The sequence below is a fragment of the Musca vetustissima genome, unplaced genomic scaffold (genome assembly GCF_032173495.1).
Source record: "Musca vetustissima isolate MV318-11 ecotype Yass unplaced genomic scaffold, APGP_CSIRO_Mvet_v1 utg118663, whole genome shotgun sequence".
Taxonomy (NCBI): Eukaryota; Metazoa; Arthropoda; class Insecta; order Diptera; family Muscidae; genus Musca; species Musca vetustissima.
In genome coordinates, this window is record NW_026879561.1 from 1,092 (window position 1) to 12,327 (window position 11,236).

General features: G+C 36.0%; 1 protein-coding gene across 1 annotated transcript; it reads right to left on the reverse strand.

Annotated features, from left to right (window-relative positions):
* Positions 1 to 924: 924 nt before the first annotated feature.
* Positions 925 to 10,495, reverse strand: LOC133324495 (band 7 protein AAEL010189-like; the record flags this gene model as incomplete). Its single annotated transcript, XM_061533329.1, has 5 exons — positions 10,457 to 10,495; positions 10,146 to 10,255; positions 4,624 to 4,696; positions 1,350 to 1,432; positions 925 to 1,134 (listed from the first exon to the last, which is right to left on the reverse strand). Coding segments are annotated over exons 1-5 (513 nt in total), but the record flags the coding sequence as incomplete, so codon positions are not given.
* Between the last annotated feature and the right edge of the window lie 741 nt (positions 10,496 to 11,236).

Here is an 11,236-nt window from a genome sequence, read left to right on the forward strand (position 1 = left end):
CCCCAGGTGGGTCCGATTGGCACAACTTATTGAAGTTATTATGACATAACGTGTGGCAAGGTTTGTTGAAATTGGTTCAGATTGAGATATAGTTACTATATATAGCTTCGTCAGATTTTATGTAAAATGTGCACCAAAGACCCAAAGTTTTATAGTTTATATAACCTAGCTTGTGGAAAATTCTATTGAAATCGGTTCAAATTTGGATAGAGCTATCATACAAATTTTCTCCCGATTTTAACTAAATGATCGCCCAAGAACTCAAAATGTGGCCGATATTCTGTGACAAGTTTCGATGAAATCGGCTTAGATTTCGATATAGCTTTTATAAATATTTTCGTCCGATTTGAAGTAAATGGTGCACCAAACTCCTCATGTTTATCAGATATCCGATTGATATATGCTTCAAATTGATTTATATAATTTTGTCACATTGTAAGAAGCAACTTCATATCTGACCAAATGAAAAATTTAGTATCGGTTGCAGAAAGATATGTTTATGGGTCCAGTTTCGTTTTACTGATCCTTCCGAAATGCTACGTCTGTTCAGATTCATCTATTGAATATACCCAAAGTGGTGAGGGGTATCACATAGTCGGCCCCGTCCGACTTTACTACTTTCCTTACTGGTTTAAATAATATTTTTCCAAATATTCTTTAAAAATCCTAATGGGCGAATTAGTTCCTGAAAATATTTTCGGGGATACTTTTAATTAATATCTTAGTTTCATGGAAATAGTTGTAGATATTTTTTCCGAACCAATATATATATATTTGAAGAGTATTCTTTCAAGTTTCAGTATTACTTTAAATCCATTCTCTTCCAAAATTTATAAACTTCATGACGTAGCTAAAAATAGCCGCTTTCATTGTAATTCACTTGCTATTGTTTTTGTAACAGAACCAAGGAAGAAAAAAAATCAAACAAACCTGCATTGCCTCCGATATGGTCATGCGTTCGCTGAGTATTTCATGCAAATGACGCGTGCCCATGGTATTGCGTAATGTTGTCTGTGCCAATAGCCTGGTCGAGTGATGGGCATTCTCCACATTGGCCACAGATACGGTCGCGTTCGATACACGATAGTAGACCACAGCATCGACAGACACTGTAACGCTGTCCTTTGTTAAGACCTGAAAAAAAACAAGAACACCACAACAATGATGAACAATGGGGGGCGAAAAGCAACAGGAACTGGAACAGGAAGAGCGAACCATCAACGACAATAAGAATGGCAAACTTATCCCACAATGGCAGCTGAATTTTTAAACTCAAATTGCCGAAAATGATTTAAGGCGATGTTGGTGGGTTCATGCATCAGTGTTAGGGCCTGGCGGATACTACCTACCTCCTGTGGTGGCACATCGTATGTACGTGTACGCAAATCTACCCGAGCATAGGTATCAATGCATGGCAGGATAAAGAAAATGCCTGGAAAAGATGAAAACCATTGACTGTATTAGAAAAGGTGATGGTGTTCCCCGTTGTGTAGCTATGAATTGACAATGAACAGGCAGGGAGTAATTAAGAATTTTTAAATGAATGTTTATAGTTGGCAAAGCAGCATGGAATCGGATATGTAGATGGAATATTTTTAAGGTATCTTGGCTTTAAAATGTGGCGTCCCTTAATATTCTTGTGAAGATTATTACCAATTTTAAGGATACAGTACGCCAACAATTTTAAGGGAACCGCACCCATTCTCGATTTTAATTTTTCAAGATTTTCAATGGACTGGTAAATCAATACCAATGCTTGTTAAGGTTTGTAACTTTGCACATATATATTTAAATATTTAAAAGAGAAGAAAAATAATTTACAAAAAAAATTGTTATTGCTTTGTTGTTGTTTTTTGTAATTAAAGAAAAGTCCTTATTTTTGATGGCGGGCATGATAACTCCTCACTGGAACATCGGAATCCGAAAATTCCAACGGTGTTAGAAAGAGTACATGTCTGGCTTTCGTATGAACTAGGATTATTGACTTCGCTCTAAAATTAACAAAATGGCGGACCTTTGAAAAAATATTTTTGGAAAATCGCCGATTTTTGACCAAAAACCAAGTTAAAAAATAAAGAAGATCTTCACCGATTGGCTTTATCCTATTTCATACGATAGCTATACACTCACAGAGAAACGTGTAAAAATTTGGAATCGATTGGGTTATTAGTTTTTGAGTTATCGCAAAAGAGAAAAACGCGTTTAAAGTTTGAGAAGCCCTTTAGCCGTCACTTGATGCTGACGCAATAAATCGGCTATATCTTCAAGAGTTCTTGAGATTGTCACTTGAAATTTTGTAGAGACATTCTTGAATTAGTGTAGAATCGAATTAAATCAAAAAAATTGACCCCGAGAATGGGGGGTCCCCTTAAAAGGATTACATCCTAAAAACTTAGACTGTATAGAAATATTTTTCAAAGCAAAATGAACTAAAAGCGTAGGGTTTCTATGTGTTTTTAAGGAACCTTCTAATATATAAGCATTAATTTTCCAACATTATTTGTTCAAGATCATTCTGACTTATAAATTAATACAAATATTTTTTAGGCCCAATAAACGTTGATTTAGATAAAAAGTATTTTATATGACATCATGACCTATTGCGCAGATTTTTTTAAAAATATTTTTTTAATAACTGTGAATGTTTTAAAAAATATTTCTAAGGGCCCTCTAACTTATAAGCGTATATTCTTTGAAAAAATATGTTCATGAAAACTTAAACCCATAAGTGTATTTTTTTAAATATTTTTCAAGCGTAGATTTATAAAAAAAATTAAGAACCGTCGAGCCTATTTATACCCTACACAACTATGTTGTCAGGGTATTATAGCTTTGTGCAGCCCCAAAAGTTTGTAACGCCGCGAAATATTGGTCCTAGATCCACCTTCAAGTATACCGATCGTCAAATCTTGACTAGCTGAGTCGATCTAGACATGTGTGTCTGTCCGTCCGTCTGTCCATTATAATTTGTAAACAAGATACAGGCCACAGTTATGGACCAATCTTCACGGAAATTTGCATGTAGGATGGGTTCTGGTCAATGAAGACCCCTATTGTTTATGGAAAAGATCGGTTAATATTTAGGGGATGAAATGGACAAAATACTTAATTTTTGTCGGTTTGTCTGGTCGCTCTAGAGCCCGCAATTATGGCCCAAACATCGTGAATTTTTACATGGAGAAAGGGATCGGCCCAAAGAATAAGCATGCCTATTTTGATAAAGATTTCTCAATATTTAGCGGGTCAAATGGACCCAGACTTTTGTCTGGAAAATGACAAAAATTTTATTCTATGGCGTATATATTTGCCCCTGAAGGACCTAGACCCAAAACGTTGATAGTACGTTCAAGAGGAGTGGTTGACCTTTAAATTGATACGAATTATATGGTCGTATGTACTCAGATGTGGGAGCTACACTTAAATATTTACAGGTGCTTACGTATTCAGACATTATTTAGTAACCCAAAACCACACTAGAGGGAGAAAATATAGTGCTGATCGCTTTGAAAATTTCCATGAGATTCCAGTTATAGTCAAGGACAACGCCTATAGCTTTCGGTGATGATCAGATAATAATTTTGGAATGAAGTGGACCGAAAACTTAACAGTTTGTGTGTGTGTTTTTTTTTTTTTTTTGGTGAATCGATCTAAGGCCACAATTGAAAGCCCAACATCACAACATAACCCAGTGTAAAGAGAATCTGGACAAGTACAGCCCTAGTCTACTGAATATTAGTAATATATGTTGACCTGTAGTCAGGTTTCAAGTTAGATTTTCGTGGAAGTTGTGTAGGGTATTATATGGTCGGCCCCGTCCCGTCGACTATACTGCTCCGATAACTGGTTTTTTGTGTGTTTTTTTTTCGAGTCCATTTATAGGCCTCTATTGAAAGCCGAACATCACAACACAATTAGCGGTGAAGAGGATCTGGACAAGTAATTAGAAGAGCTGTACCGAATATTAGTAATATTTGCAGTCGTATAGTCGGTCAAGGGGGGTGCAAATATCGCTAAATATTTCCCATGCTCAGAATATCGAACCATAGAAAATTAGTTTTTCGTGGAAGTTGCGTAGGGTATCATATTGTCGGCCCGTCCAACTATACTGCTCCGCTCACTGGTTTATTTATTTTTATTTCATTTATTTATTTATTTTTTTTTTTTTTTGAGATCTTTCTTTCCTTTCAGCTTGGATTGTTCACAAATATTTTCTAGGACATCCTGATTCATATGCATGGATTTAAAGAGGTCTTTAAAGTATCACACGAAGATTTAATAATACAAATCTAAGACCTTCTGAACCAAAAACGTGGCTTAAAGAATATCCTAAGACCTGGAATGTTCAGAATAATTTATTAAGGTCCTAAAAAAACTGCAAAAGATTTCCTACTAATGTGCATTGATTTATTTATTTTCCAACGTTGTTTAACAACCCATCATCATCCGATTCCAAACAAATTCCCCCATAAAAGCCATTAACATTTTACATAAATTATCCGTTGTTGATGGTTAAATAAACAATGGCATGTAAACTAAATGGCTGTTAAATGAATTAATAAAACTACTCGTTGGCCAACTTCGCAGAGCGTTTTATCTCAATTGACGTCACCACGTTGAACTTACCAGGACCTTTGGCACCGCCTTGCAGTAAACGACCCAAACGGAAAATGACTGCTCGTTCATACTCTTGCACAACCTAATGGTTGGTTTTTGGATAGCAAAAACAAATGAAAATATTTAATAAATTAAAGAGCAATGACAGAAAAAAAAACAACGAAGCACTTGATGACATGTTATGCGATATTCCAGAAATTATTCAAAAAATTGTCAAAAAAATGGACTTTTTGCCTCCGTTAATGGATATAAGACCTCCTCTGGCAGGGAGATTAAAGCATATGTCGTTTTTATGAAATGTAATATTTCGGAAATGATTTCATTTAAAAACATAGCCAGCAAAAACGTCGTTAACTCCAGACGTGCCAAACTTTCGAGACCCTATTGTCGGCAAGGATTTTTTTATTCTCTGAGAAATTAAAACACCAATATTGAATTTTTCTGCGAAAAGTTCTTTATCCACCAAGATCTTGAAATGCCAGTTTACAGCCACATCGGTTGTAAAATGCGGTTAAACATTAAAACTATCGTTAAAAGGGGAGGCACCGTTAAATAGTGGCTATAACTTGCAATGACCCTTATCACATAGTACCATCAAAACAATTAAAATTGGGCGGTTCTGTAATGGAGGCCATATCAAAAACGGTCGTATTTTGGCACAGTTAAATAGTGGCTATAACTTGCAATGGCCTTTATCATCTAGTACTATCAAAACACTTAAAATTGTGCGGGAAAATTAGGCAAAATACTTCATAGTACCGGAAATACGGAGATTATGTTATGTAGAAGCTGTGCGACGATGTGTATAGTTTTGTACCCAATATTAACACAAAATTCCATATTGCAGTCACATCGGTTGTTACATATACCGTACAGTACCCTTATATAGGGAGGCTAAATTGCGGGACCTTTTTAATACGAAAATCTAAAATACATTCATGGATCTAATCGGAGTATCCGATTTCATAAGAAATTTACATGTTAAAAATTTGTACGCCTTCTGACGGCGTTTCCGTCGATTATACTGACTTGAATCCCCCGTCTGTCAATAGTTCCTGAAACTGTACTGATGGCTTCTGATGGATTCCGCACTGTGACATATAATGAAGTTCATGGTCTGGAGGGTTGGAAAATTCATTTTTTGTGATTACAGCCTTTGCCAGAAATTCGCAATTGATGAAGTTTTGGAGATATGGCGTAATGGGTTTCGGCTATTGAAGGTTGTTTTTGAGATTACATGTCTTCAGTCAAATCGAATGAGGAATATTTTTGTTAAACATATCCTCTCTCGATCTCGAGTCCATGTGCACATTTTTCATCCTTATTTTCCTGAACCGTAAAATGCCATCTTCCTAGTAAAAATCATCAACATTGGTCAATTTTTAGGGTAGGACCCACATAACGCTACATTCCAAATGTCGGTATTTTGGAGGAGTTTGGGAACTTGCTTCAACCAAATTGGCTGTAATTTTATATTCCCATTGAGCAGGAAATATCCTACAAAAATCAATCAACATTTGCCAAAGTTTCTGGGTAGTCTGCATAAAATGATACCCACATTATTCGGTATTTTGGGAGTTACAGCACGTTTTTCTGCCGAATAGACTCTAATTTGAATTTTCAAGTCCTCATGGAGTGTCAAATCTTCCTTTGGAAAAATTAAACTGTGCAACAAATTTCAATTTGTTGATCTGACAAAAATAAAGTTTTCGGTTCATTGCACCTCCTAAATAGTATCTTTGATTTCCAAATTCTGATTTCAAATTTGTAATCAGTAACCAACAATAATTGCATTATTTATTTTTTTTAATCTTAAACATTTACTTTTTTACAGAATCGTAATCAGCGTATCTCTGGCCCATAGCGAGACCTCACCGTGAGAAATTATTTATTTTATACATTCAACGACAGTTTCAGATTTAACCATATTGGAAGTTATTGCCGAACGTAAGACGACCCCGACCGATTTAAGGAATTTCAATGTTAGACCCCTTCAGACATTAAGACATTTTTACTGGTTTTAAACTTTCCTTACTGTTTTTATACCCTCCACCATAGTATGGAGGGTATATTAGTTTTCTTTTTCCGTTTGTAACGCATAGAAGTAATCATTTCCGAATTGAGATAGAGCCCCAAAATTTTGCATAGAATCGTATTTTGTCTGCAGGCAGGTCGAGTTCGAAGATGGGCTGCATCGGTCCATGTTGAGGCATAGCTCCCATATATAGGGAGCGCGTTTGAGCGTGTTTTTCAACCGAACTCGCTGAAATTTATTACTTTCAGTTGTTATTGGGTAGCAAATTACCCCACTAAAAATTATAGATATAGGTCCATTTTTTTCGCTGTGACATTTTTGAAAAATTCATTTCAATTCATAGGTCCATTTTTTCGGACAGCCCCCATCTAAGGGTACCCCCAATTTTCGGTATTTTGACGTTCTTGAGCGCTCTTTTCAACCGAATTCGCTGAAATTTGGTACTTCGAGTTCTTATTGGGTGGCAAATCTCCCCACTAAAAATTATAAATATCGGTCCATTTTTTCGGACAGCCCCCATATAAAGGTACCCCCAATTTTCGGTATTTGAAGGTTCTTCAGCGCGTGTTTCAACCGAATCCGCTTGAATTTGGTACTTTCAGTTCTTATTGGGTGGCAAATCTCCCCACTAAAAATTATAAATATCGGTCAATTTTTTGGGATAGCACCCCTATAGGGGTACTCCCCAATTTTCGGTATTTTGACGTTCTTGAGCGCGCTTTTCAACCGAATTCGCTGAAATTTGGTACTTTGAGTTCTTATTGGGTGGCAAATCTTCCCACTAAAAATTATAAATATCGGTCCATGTTTTGGGATAGCACCCCTATAATGGTACCCCCAATTTTCGGTATTTTGGGTGTTTTGGTCGCATTTTTCTTCCTACTAAAAATTATAAATATAGGTCAATTTTTTCTGGTACCCCCCCCCCATATAACGGTACCCCTCAATTTACCGTATTTTGGGGTTCTTGAGCGCGTTTTTCAACCGAATTCGCTGAAATTTGCTACATTTGGTTCCTATTGGGTACTAAATGTCTCCACAAAAAATTATGAATATAGGTCCATATTTTCTGGTAGTCCCCATATAACGGTACCTCCTAAATTTCAGCATATTGGGGGTTTTGATCGTATTTTTCCGCCGAATTAGCTGTAATTTAGTATTTTGAGTTCTTTATAGTTACCAAATCTCCCCACAAAAAATTATGAATTTAGTCCATTTTTTCGGATATAAGGGCACCCCCAATTTTCGATATTTTGAGGTTTTTGAGTGCGTTGTTTAACCGAACTTGCAGAAAATTGGTATTTTGTAATCGTATATGGTAAAAAATCTCCCTACCAAAAATTATTAATATTCGCCCCTTTTTGGGGTAGTACCCATATAACCCCCTTTTTATACCCTTCACCCCACTGTGGTACAGGGTATTATGTCTTTGTGCATATGTTTGTAACAGGCAAAAGGAAACGAGATAGACACATATTTCCTTTTGAGAATGTGCATAGAATCACTTTCTGAGTCGATTTACGCATGTCCGTCTGTCCGTCCGTCAGTCCATGTATTTTTGTGAACAAAGTACATGTCGCATTTATGATCCGATTTGGATGAAATTTGGCATAGGTCACTTATTTGGCCCAAGGACGAACCCTATTAAAATTGGGAAAAATCGGTTCAGATTTAGATATAGCTCTCATATGTATTTTCGTCCGATTTAATGTAAATGGTCCACCAAAGTCCCTATATATCTTTCGATTTGAACGAAATTTGGCAGAGGGTTCTGTATTAAGTGCAGAATGATGTGTGCTGAGTTTGGTGAAAATCGGTTTAGAGTTAGATATAGCTTCCAAAGCCAGCAGTCAGCAGCGTAATGAATTAGGTCTAGAATGATTTGTGGTAAGTGTCCTGAAAATCGGTTCAGATTTAGATATAGCTCCCACATATATTTTCGTCCAATTTAAGGTAAATGGTGTACCAAAGTCCCTTAATATCGTAATGAATTATGCCTAGAATGATGTGTGTTAAATTTCCTGAAATCGTTGAAATCGGTTCAGATTTCGATATGGCTTCTTTATCTGTCCAAATGAAAAAAATTAGTATATGTTTTGTGAATGGCATGTTTATAGATCCAATTTCATTTTGCTGGTCCTTTAAAAATGCGACGTCTGTTAGGATTCATATGTTGAATATACCCAAAGTGGTGAAGGGTATCATGTAGTAGGCCCCGTCCGACTTTACTACTTTCCTTACTGATTTTATATTAAAATAGTTATCTGATTTGTCCCGTGTGTTGCGGTTGGGTAGTCGTTACGGGGAATAGTCATTTTTTTCCGTACAAAGACTATTAGCCATCTGTTGTAAGCTTTCCGCCTTCTAAAGATATTGTGATAAAAGAAAACTCAAACATGATGATAATGAAATATATCGGCAGACATTAAGGTATCTCCTCAATATTGTGATACCTCCTGAAGGAAAGAATTGAGATAAACAATTAAAATATTGGGTTCAATATTGGTCATTAATTAAGCATAGCCCTCATATAATGATATCCCCAACTATTCACTATTTCATACACTATGTAATCAATATTGGTCCCCCTTTAGGCATAGCCTCATATAACTTTGTAATCTAAATTACCGTAGTTTGAGGCTTTTATACTCTACCATGCGTTATCAGTATCTGTCCACTTTTTGGATCTTACAAATTATAGGAAAAAATACCCATTAAAAATTGCTGAAGTTTATATTTGGTGTATATAAATCGGTTTGTAGAATTATCGGTATATGACCACTTTTTGGTATGTTCCATATATTTTCATTGCATGTATTTGCCAGTATAACTATGGTGGAGGGTATCCAAAGTTCGGCTCGGCCGAACTTAACCGACTTTCACTTGTTTGGTTTGTTTATTATCCGGCAGGCATGATAACTCCTCACTGGAACATCGGAATCCGAAACGGTGTTGGAATGAGTTCATGTCTGGCTCTCGTATGAACTAGGATTATTGACTTCGCTCAAAAATTAACAAAATGGCGGACCATTGAAAAAATATTTTTGAAAAATCACCGATTTTTTGAATAGGGTGATTTTTCAAAAATAGGGAAGATCTTAACCGATTGGCTTTATCATAGTTCATACGATAGCTGTACACTCACAGAGAAACCTCCCACCATTCGCAAAAACGCTGTTTGGAGAAAAATGCGTTTAAAGTTTGAGAATCACTCTGGCCGTCCCTTGATGCTGACACAATAAATGGGCTATATCTTCAAGAGTTCTAGATATTTTCACTTAGTGAAGTTGAATTGGTGCATATTCGAATTAAAAAAAAATTGACACCGAGAATGGGGGGTTAAGCCCCGCCGAACATAAAGACATTTTTACTGCTTTAAAGGGTAAACATTACTTACGTTTTTTCTCTTAATCCCACTTTCTGGAATATCTCATAACACTTTGAACTACATCCAAAAGACATTTTCGAAAATTTTAACATAGAATTGTGGACATACCTTAAAACAAACGAATAAACTGAAGGGTGCGGTTAAAATTACCAACACAATCGACAAATATTGTAAAGCTTTGCCAAATGTTGAGGCCTTATCACTGGAATCGGCATCAGCTATAAAAAAACACACACACATAGAAATGGGAAAGTGACAAAATATTAGTATTTTTATTATTATTGTTAGTATTATGGTCAATATAATTGTTAACATTTTAAATGAATTCATAAACCAAAAAACAAATCACTGATAAACACCTTTCACTTGGCCAAGGACTTTCACAAAAAGTACAGTATCATTTTTTTTATGCAACTCACCAATAATGGTTTTAATACTTGAAGCACTGCCAGACATTTTCTTTACTGGCAATGTCAAGTGGTGTGAAAAGTTTTTTGTCTTAGTTACTTTTTCTAATTTGGTGTTTGTTTTCTTTCAAATATTCCAGAGTCCAGCCCAAATGTAATTACACATTGTTTTTTTTTTCTTGTTTTGTTTGTTTGTCACCACATACAAATTGGTGTGTATGTGCCCACTAGGGACTATAAACACATGCAACCTAATGTTGATGTTATTCCTTCTACGTCAGGAACTGTACCACTGCACCACGGTTCGTTATTACTTTCCGTTACGACCTGTCTCAATGGAACACGTAAACCAATTGATTTATACTATATGGTGATTTTCATTATTAAACAGCGACGGCAGTGACTAGTGAGTCGAAGTGGGTGGCACACCTGGGGTAGTTTGCATTAAAAAATCATAACACACCCCTCCACCCACCTAACTAACGCTGTGGCACAAAACGCTACAACTACCTTTCTAGGAAACTTGAAACTATAATTGCTTAGCATATATCCGGCGTTGTAACCACTCATTTGTATTTGACCTACTGTCGAGCCGATTCAGAATTCTTCGTTTTTGTTTTAACTGCCTGTATTTATGGAATTGCAGCCATCTGAAATTTGTCATATGTCCATACACAAGTTTTTACTTTACTTCAAAGCTATTAATTAGCTTGATATTGATCAAAAAAAAACGGTAACTATACCACGCTCACCCGTAACCATGACAAATACACTCACACAAAATTAAGTACT